Below are 20840 nucleotides of genomic sequence, written 5' to 3' on the forward strand. Positions count from 1 at the left end.
AATCAACAGCCGCCATCTTGACGCGGCTCAGAATCGGGATTTCGGGGGGAGCATTAATTTTAAAAACCGATCGGAGCTACTCAGACGGGGCTCAAACGGCTTTTTTCGTGAAGAAAATCGAAGTGTTAGTCCTTCCGATGAGAATTAATGCAAACATGTGAGGATTACATGGGTTTTTATCGTCTCGAAAGCCCACTGTATATTTGATTTCCCTTTTAGAGAGCGCCGCTTCTCGCCGTATCTCCGTCCCGAGACGCTGTATTTACCAGGAGACAGCGACGACAAAAATAATCCACTTCATAGAAAATATTTTTTGAATTTTGCTCTTTTTATTTAAGCCCGAGAGATATTTTATGGCTGCTCGTTTCGACTGCGAAAAAGATGATTCTGTACAGACGTGAAACCGACGATCTGCGAAGAAAGGGATTTGCTTACGCCTTGTGTAATATTTTATGATTGATTTTTATTTATTTTTCTCGAACTGAAATAATTTTTGGACGTAATTATTGAGGATAATTATGTGGGTGTTGGGTGCTGGATTATCATGGGGTGATATTCGGCGGCGAAGCGTGGCGCTGTTGCCTTTCTTTTGAAACCTTTTTCTCCAGGCAGCATTTTGCCAGTCAAGGGAAAAAAAAGAAGAAAAAAAACGTTAAATTGCTCTTTTACACACAACGTTAGGAAAAGTTAGTAGTTATTACTAGCCGAAGGCCGACGAGTTGGACTGAACCTGCTTTTATTTTCCTGCATCATCGTCATCCATTCACAAAATCTGCCGACCAGGATGGCTGACAATCTTCTGGATGTCGGACCCCCCACTGCAAAGCGACCCAAGCTTAATTCACCTCTCTCAGTATCAGATGGCCCAGGTAAGGACAAGACATGCTTTTACAAATGTAATTTACTTACAAGGAGGACGTGCTAACTTGCAATAAGATTTACATCAATTAAACCTGTACGCTGTACAAATTTGGAATATTTTTTTGAGACGGGATGCATCCACCTTTCAGGAAAAGAGCTACAGTGAAGTACACGCATCCGCCAGTTCAGTTGTGCAATGCAAATATCACAGCAAAACTGTACCAAGTCTTTCTGCATTGTTGGATTAAATTGACAACTGATTGAAAATGCCATAAACTGCGATTAGTGGAAAAAGTACGAGCTCACTGCCTCTTCATCACATGATAATTGCTTAACAGTGAGTATGATCCTAACTTTGCAGTCTTAAAGTGTTAAAAGTTAAGTTAAAACACAAATGGTGCAAACCCGTCATAACACCCGAGATACAGAGAAATGAAATGTTGACAGTACATCTGCAGGGGTAGGCGTTAGTTTCCTCTTTTCCTTTGGCACCTTTTCGGACTGATGCTCTAGTCTCGTGGCACCTGTGCATTTATTAGCCACACATGATAAACAAATATTTATTGTGATCGCCTCTCGAGCCCTTCAGAAAAAAAAAACTGTTACCCACCAGCACAGAGGAACATGCTGCCTACTTATCCCTGGAGTTAGATTGGACGTAGTGTCTTGCTCATTGCCTCTTCAGCAGCGCAGAGACAGCACGAGCACCTGAACCTGTGTTGTCTGATTGAAAGATAATCTCTCACCACTACTAGGTGCCACTGAAGGCTGAGCCCCTTCTTTCATTCAGCAAAATGCTTGAATGATCTGGGTAAATATACTGGAAGATTGCACATGTTTTGTACATGCATCCAAGTTTTCTGCTGCCAGTATTATATATTTGGATTATATAGTTGGCTAGCCAATGGGCATAATAAAGCTTCCGAGCTGAGGAAAAACTGCTGCCATAATAAGTATTAACTAGTCCTAGGGTCTCGTCTGCTTCTTCACCAGCCCAACCTACAGAGAAAATTTGGAAAGTTGGACTGTATTTGTATATTGTGTGGCCAGCACATTACATATTTACATAAAATAGCAGCTGATGGTAGCCACCCTCTCACATATAAGTTGTGAGGGTTGTATGTTTTCAGCACACATAACTGGTAAATGGTCTCTTGATGTTATCAATGTTCTAATTTGTGTATGTGTTCAGTGGTTGATACAGAAATATAAGCATGTGCAGGATTTGTTTGTTTGGTTTTATTTATAATAGATTTATTCTTAAGGATAGAATCTTATACATGATCTTCAGCCCTATTACCTCAGGGACATTTTTTACAGAAGGCCAGGTAGTCCTCTGGGCATGTAACGGGTGCATTTTTTAGAAGACTTCAACTGTAACAGTCATCACCCATATACATTTGCTGACTTTTTAGAAAATTGTTGTCTATCTGTGAAAGAGAGATGAGCCGATATTTCTTGTAGTGACACACAATAATTTAATCGGAGTGGAGAAGTAAACATTTCAACCCCTTGAAGATATTACATTTGCAAAAATGTCTAAGTTTGACACTAACAAATGGACAAGATAAATTGAGTACAGCGTAATAATAATTTGATATCTTGGCACCAGAGCTCCACATTTGTAGTTTCTTCAAAACTTAACAAGCAACTTTTTCAAACTTTTGTAGTTTCTCCAAAACTTACAAGTGACTTCTTCAATCTTTAACAGAACTTTTGGCATCTATTTGTCCCACCAAGATCAATCTTGTCTTGTATGAACTCATTTTACATGGACGTTATATGGATGGGGACTCACACTTTCAAGAGGGAAAACTGCTGATGCTGCCTGTCTGAAAAGTGGACTGCATTCACATATTCCTCTTTCACACCAGTGACCAGGGGTTTGGCCAGGGCTGTCTGATCAGGGATCAACCCTCCTTTTGGAAATTCAAACCAAGCCAGTCAACATGGGTATATCCCTGGTCATGACAATTCAGAGATCACCTGGGTCACGACCCGGGAGCAATGCAGAACAATTACCTTAAGTGCTAGAGATGGGCGGGGCTTTACAGATGATTTTGTGCAGACGATTTCTCCTCTGCGTATTTTTTGCAGGAGCTAGAAAAGGAAGTGGGTTACTCTAGTATCGATTTATGATCAGTTTAAGACGAGGCGAGAACACTTCTCTGTGTTTGATTTCATTCAAAGTAAAGTTGGGCTTTGCTGTTGGCTTCACGGCATATTATTTTTAGAGAGATTCGCACTTCCGCCGCAGCAGCCGCACTGAACTGCAGGCTGGAGCACCTAGTTTTATACAGTCTATGGTGAAAACCCAGCGTAAAGCACAGAGACAAAATCTATGTTGTTCTTGTTGTGTGCGGCAACTTGTGACGACTGCCCCACGCATTTCCCACCAATCGCATAATTTGTCCGACCCCAAGTCGTGCGCAATTCACATTTGAAATCGACCCTAGTCATACCCTGATCCAACCTACCTGGAGACCTGGGTTGCGAAGCCGAGTAGATTGAGGGTTACCCCATTCAAACACACAGTTGGAACTGTTTGGTTTGGTTTTATAATACATCCATAGATGCTCCAGCAGAGAGGATGGTTAGTTTAGCCAGCAGTTAAGTTTACAAGAATTTGTCCAAATTTCAAGATTTGTGGCAACCTTAGATAAACAGTTGACTACAAACCGACAGCTTTTGTTTTAGCTCGTTTGTCAAAATTTGCTATTTAGAGTAGAGCTCTACTCTTTGTGTAAACAGCGCGGTGGATGAGAGTGGACTGCCCAGACAGATCAGATTGAAATATATTGCTTACTACATGTGTACGCCTGTAGACAGGTGAGTGGGTATTGATACGTATTTACTTTTAGGTTTTATTGTAGCCTACTTACAGTAACGAGCGTAGAGGTATCTTTCCCAGTCAGGTGCATGTGCTGCGTGTTGTAACACACCGTGTGTGTGTGTGTGTGTGTGTGTGTGTGTGTGTGTGTGCGTGCGTGCAGCACGGGCATCGCTGTTATCGCTGTTCAGAATCCCGTCTATTTTCCAAAATGTAACGCTTGTATCCAAACAAATTGTGCTTGAAGCTGCAGGCCATCCAATTATAACGACCTCATCCACATTGTCGACATCATTTAGATATTGAGCCATTACATTGAAAATCTTTTAGATAACCGGAGCCTATGATTTACTGTAGCCATCCTAACAACACACTACCTGAACGCCTTTTTCTTGTCTCCCGTTTCACTCTCCACAACGCTGTCTTCGGGCAAAAAGTCACGTCCTGTGATCGATAACAGTTAGCTAGCTAGCCTGTTTATGTTTCTTGTAATGTTAGCCTTAGTTATTAATTTCTTACCTTGATTTTGGTGTCTGCGTTTCAAAGCCATCTCCCACGGTGACGTTTTTGGTGGAGCTGTTCATTTAATAGTCGACTCGGAAGAAAGCGAACATTTTGACAATAGTTCTACATCAACACAACAGCATGTGGAGTTAAACTGGACAGGCCCAATAACCTCTGAATAGTTCTACTTGTTGTGAAATTGCAATGTGAGCGGCAGCCAACGGGGGGTGCATTATGTCGGCAGGATCATTTTAAAGGCAACCGCGACTACATTGTGCGTCTGCCCTATTTCTGATACCGTGGCGGAAGAAATGTTGCCATGGCGGGCTGCCACAATAAAATCATCATAGAGGAAACACTGTAGTAGGTTCTACGTGAGAAGAGGATTTAATGTATCTTTCAGCAGAAAGTAGAGAAAGGAGGAGTGCCGTGTCTCAGGACTAGCTGTCATGGTGTAATGTTAACGGGCAAGACAAAATGACAGGACAGGGTCTTAAGAGTCGGGTTGCAATTAACAATTATTTATTTTCATTGACGATTAAACTGATGATTATTTTTTCGATTAATCGTCTATAAAATCATATCCTATAAAATGAAAATAATGTCAAATAACGTCCATTAGGCTACTTTTTTCCTGTGTCCTAGGCGACGTCTTCAAATGTCTTGTTTTGGTCAACCTGCAGTCCAAACCCCCAATATATTCCATTTTAATTATATAAAACGGAGAATAGCAGAAAATCTCGGAGAAACTGACAACAGAGAATGGTTGGAAGTTTACTGTTCGATCATAATAGAAGTTGTCATCTACTAATCATTGCAGCTCGACTTAAGAGCTTAAAACTTCTCAGTGAGCTCCCTCCATTTTTACTGCAACATCATGCTTTTGACTTCAACTTTTTCAATAACAATGGCTGAAAACAATGGTGTTGGGCACCACTTGCAGATTGCGTATAAGTTAGTAGTAAAATGCTGCTTGTGTCTTTTATCGACCATCCAGTCTAGGGTCCATCCAACAACATTACCCTTCTTGGCACATCCTAGTTGTGTATGTGTGTAGGCTTGCTGTGTACTGAACATATCCTTGTTGGTATTCTTTGTGCAGTAGCTAGCACCAAGCATTAAAAAGCATGGGCCATCTCATTTCAGTCAGTTTTGGGTTTGCACCACTGCAGCCACCTCTCAACTTTCATCTTCCAGAGAGTATGAAGACGGGTGCAGTTGCTTAATTGACATCGATTGGAGATCGATGAGAGCTGGAAAATGTGAAGTTTCATTGTTCGAACGGCTACATTATCTAGCTTCGCTGACAGTCCTCAGTCTTCAGCTAAGGTAGCTCATCTTCTCAGAGGGGTGACAGGAGCTTTTGCTGGGCAATAAAGCAGCCCGACACTAAGGGTGCTCCGATTGATTGGTCACCGATCGGTATCGGCCAATAAAGGCTTTAAATAGTTTGATCGGTGGTCTCCAGATAGGCCGATCAGATGACACACTACTCGTGAGAGAATTTTGTACTATTTTCTCTATTTTTTTGTAATTTATTCCGAAATAAGGCTTTATATGTTAAGCTCTAAGCTGTTTAAGGTGTGTTTCTAACAGAGGAAGTGGAATGTTGAACGTTTCCTGTCAATAAAAGTAAACCGTTGACAATTTACAATACATTATCTTCTGTTAATTTTAATACTTATACATTGTTGTTAAGAATATTAAATTGAATATATAATAAATATATGACATGATAAATAGAAGGCTTCAAATAGACCCGATGATCAGTATCGACCGAGATGGCTTCCAGCAATCGGGGATCCGTGATCGCCCCCAAAAATCCTGATCGGCGCACCCTTACCCGACACCGAGACGACAACTTCTCCACTGCTGCCAGAAGCTTTTTCTGTCTCAGTTGACACACACACAACACAACACGTGTATTCAGTAAGACGTTGCACAGTGTCTCTTGTAGTCCTGCTCTCTTTGAAGTCCTGGATGCATCTCAGGGTCTTAATTACACTGAGAAGATTTTAAGTGCCAGGCTGCAGATGGGACGATAAGTACAGTTTTTTGTTTTAAGTTGGAAAAAACCTTATTCTGAGAAAATGTGGAGGCAGATCTGTGAGAAACCTGTAGCTTGCAGCCTTGCTCATCTACTCTGCCCTTTTTCTTGCGCACAGTTGCATGTACTTTTTTTTTTGTTTAAGTTTACTCAATGGATGAAGCGAATCTGTGTGTTGAACATTTTACACAAAGTTAAGAGGTGGTGCAAACCCAAAACTGATTGAAATGAGATGGTCCATGCTTTTTTAATGCTTGGTGCTAACTACTGCACAAAGAACACCAACACCAAGGATATGTTCAATACACAGCAAGTATACACACATACACAACTAGGATGTGCCAAGAAGAGCAATGTTGCTGGATGGACCCTAGACTGGATGGTCGATAAAAGATACAAGCAGCATTTTACTACTAACTTATACGCAATCTGAAAGTGGTGCCCAACACCATTGTTTTCAGCCATTGCTATTGAAAAAAGTTTAAGTAAAAAAGCATGATGTTGCAGTAAAAGTGGAGGGCGCTCACTGAGAAGTTTTCAGCTCTTAAGCTGGAATACAGTTGGATTTCAGGTAGCACCTGGATGTTGGTGGATGCTGTGGCCTGACGGGACACTTCATTTTAAAAAAATGAAGGAAAAAAAAATTTAAAATTAGGTATTCAGTTGCTTTTAAAGATTCTTATTTGCTTCCGTAGATGTGTTACAAAGGAGTATTATCACAATATACCCGGCCTGGCTTACTGAGTCACGTTTGTGATTGGTAAAGCCTTTTCATTATTGACAGTCTGACCGATGGCAAAGACATCTCCCTTTGCCAGCTCACTGCACACTGAGCTGTCGCTCACAGATTAGCAACCTGTCTTTGATGTTTATGTTAATGTGTGACAGTTGTTATGGTGCTCTGGTCTCGTGTCAGTATGTGTTTGCACCTGCGGCCAAATCCCAGTGCTAGGTTTGTTTTCGTTTGTATGGCTGAGTGGGCGTGTCAGTGCGAGACGTGAGAAATGGGCAGCCACTCTCCAACCCTATGGTTCACCTAGCGGGGTTTCCTCCTCCTTTGTCTGGCCTGTATCAAGAACCCCTGGGTAAGCATTATTCAGCTATGTTAGCAGTAGCTGGTGTTTAAATACAGTCGTGTGTTAAAATGTTGCCTTTCACCAGCGTGGCAATGCAGTGTCAGCTGAGGTGTAACTGATTTGAGATGAGGAGAGCGGTGGGTGGCACTGGATGCCATACAATCAGCCACCGAAACAGTCCTGCCCTGCAGCCCTCTTTACCTCTACCATTTTCCTCCCTCTGCTCTTATCCTTGCTATCTCACACATCCACACGATGCTCACATCCTCTGGAAAGAGACTGTAAGCCGTTTGATTTATTCAAATCTCAGTGTTTGTCTGCAAGACCTAAGATTCTCAGATTGTGTAGCCGTACCGAACATTTTTTTTTCTTGTCATTTTGTCTGAATAGCTGGGGTCTTCATAAGGGGTGACCCCGGAAAGTCGAATATTCGAAGCTTTGATCGAAGGAGTTTGATTCGACTACTAATCTCACAGTTGAAGTGTTTGCACTTTGAAATAGTAAAAGATGATCCAAAGTAAGTATAAGTTGCAAGTTGTGTGCCACCGCCCGATTCAGGAGCACAGCCGTGATCCAGTGCACAGCCCACGGCATGATCTGTCCCCCCCGATGAGCTCCAAATCCTGCACACCAGACCAGCAAGCCGCGTCGATATATGCAACGACACAATGTTTGCGTTTGTGGCAGAAAAACAAGAGGACTGTAAAAGAAGTAGAGTGCACGCACCGCAGGACAGACTTTTGCTCTGTGCGCTCCGCTTCTCGTCACCGGGGGCGCGCACCAGCTGAGTGCTGACTGCACTGAGGGACACGCGAGCACGCTCCAAACCTCTCTTAGTTTATCTTCTACACCACTGCAACACTTTTTACAATTACAAGCTACTCTTTTTATGTCTGTGTCCTAATCTGTTGCATGTTTTCATACAAAAGGAGCTTTACAACCTAACCCAAGACTTGACTATGTAAATTCTTAGTCTGGGGCACCCCTAGACTTCATAAACACTGTGCAGCAAATGACCCCAGCTTAACAAGTGCCACTATATCTGCACATCTTGAAGTCATCAGAAACGCTTCTTATAAAGCACCATGTTAAAAGTTTTACAAATGTGCTGCCAATCAAATGCGTGGAAATCAGCCCTGCACAGTGCTTCCTGGGTTTATAAATGTGGCATGAAATTTTCCTAATTTGTTCTGCAAATTCTACTTGTGGAATTTCCATAAACACCATGTTGTGATATGATGAGACTAAAGGGAACGCTTACATGACAACATCGGGTCATTCATAGGTCACAGGTCAGGGGACGAGAATATTCGGCCAGTCTCTAACAACCAAACCTCAATGTATAAGTCAGTGCGTTTACATGCAATTTAAAAAAACGATTATATTCAGATTAAGGCAATACCCTGATTTCTCAAACGTCATGTAAACACCTTACCCAGGTTCAAATTGGAGTTCTCATAACCCGGTTAACAGATGTAGTGAACTCCTTCAGTAAGCGGGATATCCCTTCATGTATACACCTTAACTGGGCTATGTTCGGTTTCAGCATCTGCGCATGCTTCAACTGCCCCTCCCCTCTCTGCTGCGAGTCGTTGTCGTTGCTATGACACCATACAACAAAACAGCTATACCTGAATTAGCAGGCCATCGGCAGAAGGAGCCTGCGGTCCGTCTGTTTCACTCCCCGCCAAGGCAGCAGCGAACTCCAGTAGATGGCTAAACCGATTGTCCATCTCCAGGGCTGTCAGCGCTGTGTCTCGGCAAACAAGTGGAGGGACCGAGCAACCCGAGCAGCGGCCGCTGGCTAACGTTAATGTTAGTTAGGTAGCTAACAAGTTGTCAGTTGTGTGGTGTGAACACTGTGGCTGTGTCTCAAACCGCCTACTTGCACACTTCAAACGCTTAGTTTTAAGTATATAGTGTAGATAACGCAAAATGAATTCACAACCGAGCATAATGGCAGCTCGTTCAGAATATGATCTCGTATTTTACGAAGATAGTTCACCGAAACGTGTTTCTGAAAACATTTTAAGCGACAAAGGTCAGTTTAAAAGATTTTCGTACGATTTTGAGAGGCAGCGAGCCGAGCCAACCGCTCGTCATTTCCGGTAAGTGTTTTAACGTAAGTGTTCCTTCTGGGACAATACTAACCATTGAAAGTGGGCACTACAGCAGTAAGTGGTCAGTGCACATTAGCAGTGTACTGACGGAAGTATGCGGAATGAGACACAGCCTGTGTGTGTTTCTACGCTGTGACAAGAATGTGTAAATGAAACATTAAGTTGTTACATTTTACTTCTTGAAAGGCCGATCGGTGTAATGTTGACATAGGTCAACCGGAAGAAATAGCCAGTTGTGCGTTGGCAGAGCGCCACCTACTGTACCGGAGGTAGAGTTACTCCTGTCATTGTCCCTATTTCTCCCCGCTCATGTATACGGGGAGAACTGGCACAACCCAGTTATTCACTAACGGGTTACTGCTGTGCATGTAAACGCATGACTGTTTGTCAGCTACATGATAAGGGAATGTCTCAGGGCTGTCTCCTTTTGGAGGTTGGTGGGCCAGCCACACGATTTAGTATCTTTGTTAACCGCGCCTGCAATATCTTTAAGGTTCATCTAAACGTAATGTTTCCAGCATGAGTTTAAATACACCTTCAGGAAGACAGGAACTTCAGAGAGTTGGGACGGCACTGCACAATAACACATTGTTTAAACTGTACTGCCTGCCTAATTGTGTCCTCAATTGAGTGTTCATTTAATGCTTCTGTGTAATTCATCAAGGTCTCCCGAACCTTCTTCACGTATGTGAAATGAGTTGTGCTGAGTTTTTCGTTAACACGCCCAGTCTGATGGAAAAGGAATGTATCCAGAATTGACCTGTTCTTAATTTTACAATGTCCCATCTACGTGTTTTTAACCTCCCTAAAACATGAACAAAAGTTCATGCAAGCTAAATGGGGACAAAGCACTGAACAATAAGCCATGTCTACGCTCAGGCAGATAATTTTGAAAGATTGTGTTCTTCAACTAAACCCAGAACATGTGAAAAGGATTTCAAAGAAACAATAGAAAAACAACAAATATTTTCTTCCTTCCCCGTCCTGTGGTTGACATGTAACCAAACTTTGCTTTTATAGCCATCATCTCGTAAGGAGTGGGAAAACACAGTTCTGGTCCCATCAAGTTAAACCTCTGTTGATGTTTTTTCAGTATAGCCAAAGGTATAATTTATTTGTTCTTCTGTTCTTCTGACCTATATTTCTGTTGTCAGACAACTGCACAATATAAGTAAACAATGATTTAATTGAGGCTTGAAAAACACATCTTTTTTGCGACATTTATACCTCTCGTCCACACTAAAGTTAGCAAACTATGGGGTTGCGTTGTAGTCTGGACGGGCAGAAATGGAGACCTTTTTATAATGAGGTACATGACGCACGTTAGTCAGTCTTATTTGTTAGGTAGGCTTACATACCTTTCAGTAAGAGTTCCACCTCGTTGTCGTTCCAAGCAAATAAATCCCTGGTTTTACTTTGCGATTGTTGTTCTCCAAAATATTTTCAACTTATATATCCATGATTTCCAACCACAGAGTAAAGTTAACATTCTGCTTCCTGTATACAACTGCAGTCGGCCAGTTATCAAGCGATTCTGCTCCTTTGCCCTTATCAGATGTAGAGCTGTCTGCTGGTCAGCGCTTTACTGCGCTTCCGCCTCCTCTCTGAACCTAACGCTACACACACACACAGGCTTGCAGGCGCACACTTCTCAGTGAGCGTGACATACTGGGTATCAGAGTGCGACCAAATGATTGCACTCTGGAGCCCTGTATGGTCAGAAAATGTAAACCAAACATTTTCGTGATACACTCAGCCTATATGATAAAAGATCTACAGACATGCTAGCAGCTGTTTAGCACGCTAACACACAATAATTGGCACTAAAAACAAACGATGGCGCTGATTGGAAATTCATTAGTTAGCAGGTATTTAGTCATAAACGATGTATTTTACATATAAAGTTTTGACTTGATGATGCAAAGGTTAAGGGATCTAACGGCTGCACTATCGTTGCACGATATTGACAAAATGTGATATTGCGTTATCGATTATGAATATTGCGATATACACTCACCTAAAGGATTATTAGAAACACCTGTTAAATTTCTCGTTAATGCAATTATCTAATCAACCAATCACATGGCAGCTGCTTCAATGCATTTAGGGGTGTGGTCCTGGTCAAGACAATCTCCTGAAATCCAAACTGAATGTCAGAATTAGAAAGAAAGTGATCTAAGCAACTTTGAGTGTGGCATGGTTGTTGATGCCAGACGGGCTGGTCTGAGTATTTCACAATCTGCTCAGTTACTGGGATTTGCACACACAACCATTTCTAGGGTTTACAAAGAATGGTGTGAAAAATGAAAGCATCCAGTTTGCGGCAGTCCTCTGGGCTAAAATGCCTTGTTGATGCTAGAGGTCAGAGCAGAATGGGCCGACTGATTCAAGCTGATAGAAGATCAACTTTGACTCAAATAATCACTTGTTATAACCGAGGTATGCAGCAAAGCATTTGTGAAGCCACAACACGCGCAACCTTGATGCGGATGGGCTACACCACACAACACACACAACCTTGATGCGGATGGGCTACACCAGTAGAAGACCCCACCGGGTACCACTCATCTCCACTAAAAAATTGGACAGTTGAAGACTGGAAAAATGTTGCCTGGTCTGATGAGTCTCAGTTTCTGTTGAGACATTCAGATGGTGGAGTCAGAATTTGGCATTTAAACAGAATGAGAACATGGAGCCGTCATGCCTTGTTAACACTGTGCAGGCTGGATGTGCATGCCACAAATCTCCATCAGCTGCAAGATGCTAGCCTATCAATATGGGCCAACATTTCTAAAGAATGCTTCCAGCACCTTGTTGAATCAATGCCATGAAGAATTAAGGCAGTTCTGAAGGCGAAAGGGGGTCAAACACGGTATTAGTATGGTGTTGCTAATAATCCTTTAGGTGAGTGTAGATATTAATTTTGATTTTTTAACATATATAAAATTACAAAAGTTATGGGAAAATGTATCAAAATAGATTCATAACAAATAAAACAAGTTTTCTTACAACACAAGGATTATGTCAACTGCCACAACTGGTACAACATGAATAAATAAATGACCATGTCTACAGAACAGGACATGTTTAACTGGTTGTACAGTATAAAAACAAAAGAACAGGACACAACTTTTCTTTCGCTTTTCTGATTCGTTCTGTTGTCTATTTCTTCACTTACACTGTCACTATGTCGAAATATGCACCCACGTGATACGCTACATAGAATTTGTCACTTAGTGGACCCATGCGCAAGTGGCACGGTAACTGGCCAATGAAACATGATCATTATAGCGTTTCAAGCGGGCTCTAAATCGAACACAACTAAGCCACACAGCCAACTGACGGGACGCAGCACTTCACAATATAAACAAAATATTGCATACTTATTGCAACACTTTAGATATAATATTGCGCAACATGATATCGTGATGATATTGAGTCGATATATCATGCACCCCTAGTCTGTACCAAATTTCATGGCATTCCAACCAATAGCTAATGAACTATTGGACTCTGAACTAAATATGTCAACCTTATGGTGGCAATAGCTGGAAAAGTCAGGGGATCACTAAAGTCACCAAATGATTAATCTTATGTGGACCACAAATAATAAGATTTAATCGTAATCCATTGAATATTTTGAGATATATCAGTGTGGACGAAAGTGGTGGACTGTCATAACGCTTGTGGCTAAAAACAAAGGATACAAGCTTAGGTAGTGTTTTACAAACCTAGTCTTTGATTTCATCGAAAAAGTGGCATGTGTCACGTAGCTCTTCGTTGTAATCGCCATCCAGCAGAGAGAAATGAGCAGGAAAAAAAGAACATCTTAAAACGCAAACTAGTGTGATACGCCAGTGTTGCCGCATTTCTTTATTTCCAGCAGCCCAAATTGGCCCTTCTGGCATTCGCCAGAACTGCCAGATTGCCAGTCCGCCTAGGTCTGTCCTACATAAGTCAGTGAGTCATGGCAATGCCTGTAAAGCGGTTGCTTTTCAAAACTCCACGCAGACAGTGTATATAATGAGGCGAAAGCTATTGCGGTATGGTTAACGTTAGACTTCCTCTGTGACAGGCATGCACCATAGTGTTCACTATGCCCTATTGACTGACTGACAGGCTGACGTTGTAGGGGAAGCCAACTTTATTTCTATAGCACATTTCAGCAACAAAACGCTTTACATAAAACATTAAAGAGCAGTTTAAAAAAAGATATTGGGGGGGGGGGGGGTAGTGAATGGTACCCAACCCTACTGGCCATGCCTTAGTACCTCTTTTTTTGTTTTTCAATTTTGCTGCCTTAATCAAATCTCCAAAGGCAACTTTACCTCTCCAGTGTGCCGTGTACTACTGCATGTTAAAGGCTGCACACTCACTACTTTCCCCATGCTTAGCATGGTCCCTTAGACATTTAATATGTCCCTTTGCCATGATTGCATAGCAAATTTGCTCCCTCTCTTGGGGAGCGATGGTGAGCATCTTACCCTTTCCATCCCACCTCTCTCTGCACAGCCTGCTATTTTCTCCCATACTGAAGAGTCTAATTGAAGATTTTCATGTGGCTGCTGAAAAGCTTTGGGTAAATTACAACCGGCAGCAGCAATGTCCTCTTCAGGTGAGAATAGTGTGACTCAGGTGTTGGGATTCTGTGGTTAGTGGATGCTTCCATTGTCACTGCTTGGCATATGATTGCATGCTGCTGGATATGCTCATCATATCCTTGTTGTATAAAGAGCAAAATCACATCATACTTTAAGCCTTTTGAAAAGAATAACCATGCTAAAGGCACTTTTTCTCCTTCAGCTAGCTTTTTGGCTCCACTGTATCCTCACCCTTAATTGGTGTGATTTCAATCTTGTTGGTGCTGAATAGGCCTCGGGCAAGGCACAGGTGCTTGCTCTCAACTATGCACCACTCACATCTGTTGTTGTACTCTGAGACTTGTTGCTTTAACCTTATGCGCTAAAAGGCTGGGCAATCCATTTAAAGCATGTGGCTGTAATATTTAAGCTCTGATTAATTGCCACTACATTTAATCGATAAACCGGTTATTTTTCTCTCCAACCTCAATAACCCAGTGGCCCCAGACACTGAGCTAGGCATGTAGCTTTATTAGCTGACATACACAGGCACACACGCACCCTCACGTGAAGGACCTTGGCATACAAGTGTGATTTGGACAGCAACCCTTATTAATGTTCTATTAATGTTCTGTGTGTGTTGAGTTCTTGTTTACTTTTTTCTGCACAGCCACAAGAGTGCTCTCAGTTACAGAGCTAAAGCTTTCTTCTGCAGCTTTTTTCTTGTCCCAAGGACTGAGCTGTTTTATTGTACATGCACATTCGCCCATGTTTGCACAAGCACATTACTACTAACAAGTTGCATGTTATGTTTCCAAAATGTGCACTGCAAAGTCACATTGTGTTCTTCAACTCATGATTTAAGTCTTAAATGTTACACTAATTCCTACACTTGTACACATCTGTACTCCTACTGTATCCATCATAGTCAGGGCTTGACGGTAACTTTTCCCAAGGAGCATGTGTCCTCCTAAGTTTAAAGTAGCACATAAAGAACTTTTAGTTAATGCGAGTGAAACGCGGGCACTGTCAAGCCCTGATAATGACGCATGCCAAATGGGCCTTCATGAGCACAGTGTGCACTGTAGACTGGAGAAATTCGGTTTTCACTACCTGAGTGGGTAGGCCTTCACCATTGGTTCCCAAACTGGGGAACGTGTACCCCATTCAGAGGTTGAAAGTCTAAAGCGGTACAGGACTGTAAAAAGTTTGGGAAACACTGGCCTACGCAAAGCATTTTGGTAAGCTTTAGGAGCCAAGCCTAGGGCTGGGTGGTATCACCCGAAGTCCATTTTCCTCCACAGCAGTAACGTTACATTGCTTAGCTTCTGTCCCGTTATTTCCAAACTTGGCACAGCTAGCGTTGACTCAGCTAGTGTGTGTGGAGAGAAACGTGACAGTAAATTACAGTAAAGACTCACATGTCTTTTGATTTAATTAAAGGCATTCATTTATGTTATTCTATAATATTGATGGAAAAAAACAACAATTTAGTAGAATCCCAAAATAAAAAAACGAATACCTACCTAATGAACGCACATCCGAATTAGGGGTACAACGGATCACAAAACTCACGGATCGGATCACGGTTTTGAGTCACGGATCGAAACAATTTAGGATCGGCACAAAAAAGGAGGGACAATATCTTTTTATTATATTTATTACATTACTACCGAACTATTATAAAACAGCCAGGGAGCGGAGTTTGTTTCCCGGGGAAAACAAAGGACTTTCAACCCGGAAATGCATGTTCCTTGGGAGTGTTTCAATCCAAACCACGATCGTTTTCCTAAACTTAACCAGTCGTTTTGGTGCCTAAACTTAACTGTCGTCGCATAACGCTCACTTTTGTCGCCTACACTTACCGTAATGTCCGCCGAAATGACCGGCACCTCGCGGTGCCCCCTATTCTCAGGTAACTCGACTACCAACTGCCACTGATATGACAGAGCTCTGTAGCCGGCGTCACAGCGTTTAGAGTTCTTCCATTCCTCCAGTAGCCATGACCGTCTCTATCAACTGCTTTTAACATGCTTCATTCACGTGAACATACAACTGATTTTAACATGCCCTGTTCACACGAAAAGAAAATAGTTGCCTGTATCTTGTCCCGGCAACCCTCCATAGAGATTTATCAGCCTACTTTAAGTAACAGTGACAGTAAAAAAATATTTCACAGTATTATTATGGTTAAACTTAGCAATTAATCCGTAGTTCACATGCATTCCGAATTGTGAGTGTTGATCCGTACGGGCCACAAATCAAATCCGTTACACCACTAATCGTCCAGCTCTACTTATTTTGATGCAAGTTTTATACATAAGCAGGAAAGTGGCACAACATGAAAGTGAAAGCAGTGCTCTGTTTATTTAAACGTGAAAGTGCAATTAAAATATTTTGTCCCTAAAATCAAAGCATGATCGAGATCTCAATATTGATCAAAATAATCATGATGATCATTTTGACCATAATCAAGCAGCCCTATCGGAGAGTCTCCTCTACGGGTGCAGCAGTGTGTTTGACCGCTCTGGGGAAAGTTATGCTAGAGTTGTAACTTCCATACAGCTTTTCTAATGAGATAATTTGCATAAAAATGTTTTGATGTAGACATGGAGTTATAAGACTAGCATGGGTCCGTTTCAGGAATAGCCTAGAATCTAGGCCCTAGTTTATAGTACGAGTGTATGTGGTTGATCGAGAAAGTGATGGTGGATGTGCTCAGAGCAGACAGGTTTTAGCGATCGGAGCAGAGAAGACATTTACAGTAAAGTTTAAGATGGTAGTAAATGTAGGGCTGGGCGAAATGGAGAAAAATTTAATATCACAGTGTTTTTGACCAAATACCTTGATATTGATTGCGATGATATTGTGGGGTTGAAAATATTTACACAATTCAATTTTTGATAAATAATCATCAGTATTGTGGATATAATGACTAAGTGGGTAAAGGCAAATAATATAATGCTAGAACAGTCTGGTAAGTTCAGAAAATTACATCACTTTACTGTAATGCAGCCTTTAAAACTAGGAAAAGACAACACACAATATTACTAGTACAGTGACCGTTCAATTAGATGCCTGTTTGGAACAGGCCGATTGCCTGTCTACTACTCAATAGATTTAGGCAGTTAAAGTGAGTGACAACATTTTCAGAGATGCTTTAAATCCTTAAATGTTCAAATAAGCCTAACGAACACGAAACTGAATGTATCATGTAACAATTGGTCGTTACCTTAAAGCCCAGGGTGGTCCTATGTGGAATTATTTTGATAATGAATTAATTGGTATATAATATTTAAATAAATCTTCTAATTCTCTCTTGAAATAAATACCGTATGCCGCATTTCCACTACATGGTACGGCATGGTTCTACTCGCTCGGAATTGTTCTTTGGTTTCACATTAGCAAAAGCTGTGGGTCATTTTTTGGTACCGCCTCACTTAAATCCGCCATTTTTAAATGGCCAAGCTACTGTCAATAGCAACTGCAATTTTTTTTAATCAGTCGAATTTATAAGAACTGTCGGCCTGCAAAGTTTCGACATACACTACGCCATACACTATGCCGTATAGTATGCCGTAGAAGCGATGAAGTGCAGACATTGCTCTGTTTGGTTGTGGATAAAAGGATCCAGTGAGAGTGATGTTGAAGATGATGTCACAGCAGTTTCACATGGTGGCACTTTGACAGTCAGCTTACACTGAGGGGGTACTATCTGCAGTGGTAAACAAAATAGAGATAATTGCTGGTACCAAAAGTGAATCGAGCCAAACCATGCAGTTGAAATGAACCATGTGCTTGGTGGTCAGCAGCTTGTTCTGCTATTGATTAAAGGTGGTGAGTCAATAATGACTGCTAATTCTTATTTCCCTTTCTCTGTCTTCTTTAGATCTTGTGTCTCTGTTTGACCTGGAAAATGACCTTCCAGATGAGCTCATCCCCAATGGAGACTTGGGAATGGGAATGTCCTCTAATGGTGGTCCAGGTGGAGGGGGTCCTGGTCTCAACTCCATCGTCCCTGATGCAGCTGCCAAACACAAGCAGCTGTCTGAACTCCTACGACCAGGAACCACCTCTATCTTGGGAGGTGGTCTCAACTCTGCCAGCCCCCAACAGGGAGGCATGGTGGGAAGCCAGCTAGGTGCTGTGCTTGGTAAAAGTCCACTTGGGCAGGGATCTCCCAATCACCAGTCTCCCCAGGCTCAGAAAGGAGTTCCAGCAGCTGGACAAGGCAATGGAAGCACAGGCATGGTCTTTAACCAGGCCATGTTAAACAGTGGGCAGGGTCATGGGGTCATGGGCCAGACAGGACAAGTGATGAATGGGGCTCTGGGACAAGCAGGTCGGGGTAGACCTGGCATGCAGTACCAGGGCCAAGGCATGCAGGGGGCACAAGTGGGTGCTGTACCTGGTGTTGGAGGCAGTGTGCTGGCAGAGACACTCACCCAAGGAGGGCCACAGTTGGGTGCACATAACACGTTGAATGCTCAGCAAGCTGGAAACATGAATAAGGTGAGGATCAAAATTCAACTTAATTAGTTCCACAAGTTACAAGCAAGGTACAAGACTGGCACAGCATGGACGATTATAATAATCTGTTAAGCACATAAAATACTAATCACCAAGGTCCACCTGCCAAATGGCTACTGAATGTTCAGATTTTAAAGATGTTAATTAAATGAATGGTGTTAATTGTGCAACCAGAGGATGTTTGCAAATATATCAAATGTTCACATATCCAGTGTTATCAGTCCTGTTTTCACTTTTATCTTAAATTCACAGTAATTCATTAACCCTAGCAGCTAGGATTGGGTACTGTATTACTTTGATTGCCTAGCCCTATTGCTGGCTTGTCGTCATTTATCTCCCCTTCACCATGTATTGATTTGTTCTTTTTCCTGGGTCTGCTGGAGTAAGCAGTCACCCAGTTGAGGGGGTTAAATCATCAGTCACGTGCGTCAATCTCTGTGGGGCTAACTTGGCCCATCAGAAAGTTTCATGGTACATTGTGCTGGTGTGTTTATTACTGCATTCCGATGCCTCACTAATCTGTGTATGCCTGACCACCGGAAACACTGACTACCTAGGCAAGCCTAGGGTCCACAAACAAAACGGAGAAGTTACCTTGGGGCCAATCATTGTGAAGCAGAATTCACCAAGCCACTGATTAGAGAACATGAGCGGGGTTTAGACTGGTAAGACAGGTTAGCTTAAATCCCACTGATGACGCGTTTTTGCAATAGAATTATTTTATTTTATATTATTTATTTTTTATTATTTTTTTATTAACCTGGCCCAATTTTTGCCACAATGCAGTGCCATTTAGATGCTTTGAACCCTTTGGCAGCAGAGTTTTGCAAAGAGAATATTAGTCTTCTTCAAAAATCCCTGGTTAGTTTGAAGTAACCAAAAGGCTTCCATACTGATCAATAAAGGCATTTTTGCTGACTGTAAGGATGGGATTTTTCCTTACTTTTTAAAAATGCATACACTTTTTAAGTCATTAAGAACAGGTTCTTATTTACAATGGTGGCCTGACAAGTGGCATAGCCACTTAGGGAAAGGGAAGGAGGGCTAGATAAAAAACATTAGAAATACATACAGTTTAGAAATTACATAAATACAATTTGAAATACTACATAGAAAACAAACACTTATAACGAGATAAGTGCACAGGTACATGGGTGAGTAAGAAAGGGAGAAACCATTTAAATATTTAGCTGGGAAAATTATTATGTAGAGAAGCAACTGCATGTCTGTGAACAAGGGTGATATGATAGTTTTGAAGGATGAAATGAAAATTAGTTTATCCAGTTTGAGAATATTTTGCAGAACGTTCCAGTCACGAGCGGCAGCAGATTGAAAAGATGCCAGACCAAAGGCAGAGTTGGTTTGGAATGCGTAATTGAAGATGAAGTGAGGACCGTGTGTTGTACGTGACAGACTTTGGCTGCAGCAGGTGACCTAAGTAAGGAGGTGATCGGCAAAGAAGGGTCTTGTAAATAAAAGTAAACCAGTACCTTACGGCGAATGTGAAGGGAGGGCCAGTTGACAGATGACTATAGGGTGCAGTGGTGTGTATTGAAGGGGGCATTTGTGGCAAACCTGATAGCGGAGTGGTAAAGAGAGAAATGATGCAATGGTGAATAAGAACCTGATTTTCTGGTTTCAGATGTTTTTGTTGATGCCCCTTGTTTTCTCTTTGCTTTCTTTTCCACAATTTGTCTTTATTTGCTAGTATTCACTCTTTTCCTGCAAACTCCTTTTTCTTCTTTTTCCTCTCTATCTATCTCTCTCTCTCTCTCTGGCATATGCCCTCTCACTCAGGGCCTTTGGCCTTTGATAATGGAGCTGTAAATCATGTTAAGAGGAGCCGGTTTGTGTGTTACTGTTTGGGTGGGGGAGACAGGGTAGAGAGGGAGGAAAAGAAAAGGACATGCCAAGAAGAAGGGAAACACTGGAGGCCTTCCTGTGTGACAGTGCTGTCTTCTAGCCTGGTGACACTCCTCTTTAGTGAGTGTGGATCATCAAGTGGGAGAACCCGTGTGTGAGAGGAGGATGAGGCCACGCTCGTGTGAAAGGGAAGGGAGGCAGCAGGCAAGCATCTGTGTGTTTCTGTGCAGTGGAGGGGGGAGGGGCAGGCAGCAGTGCTCTGCTCAGCTGTTGAGCAAGCTTCTCTCTGTGTGCCTCCTCCCGTTTCTCTCTCTCTGCTGGGCTGGGCTTGCTCTGTCTGCCTGAGCACTGCTGGCAGTTGGGATCCTCCGCGAAGCAAAGCAGGCTTCATGGAGAAAGGCAGGCAAAAGCAGCAGGCAGATGCATGTT

The 20840-nt window shown here is 42.2% G+C and overlaps 1 protein-coding gene across 7 annotated transcripts in view; it reads left to right on the forward strand.

Moving 5' to 3' along the window:
- The window catches only part of crebbpb (CREB binding lysine acetyltransferase b), a 49771-nt gene continuing 28931 nt past the window's right edge, over window positions 1-20840 (forward strand). For all 7 annotated transcript variants that reach the window (XM_078270487.1, XM_078270489.1, XM_078270490.1 and 4 more), the window contains exons 1-2: window positions 1-869; window positions 17908-18530. In XM_078270487.1, the coding sequence (XP_078126613.1) occupies window positions 785-869; window positions 17908-18530 (708 nt within the window). In that variant the 5' untranslated portion in view covers window positions 1-784. The remainder of the gene's footprint in view (window positions 870-17907; window positions 18531-20840) is intronic.

This window comes from Sander vitreus, chromosome 15 (genome assembly GCF_031162955.1).
Source record: "Sander vitreus isolate 19-12246 chromosome 15, sanVit1, whole genome shotgun sequence".
NCBI lineage: Eukaryota > Metazoa > Chordata > Actinopteri > Perciformes > Percidae > Sander > Sander vitreus.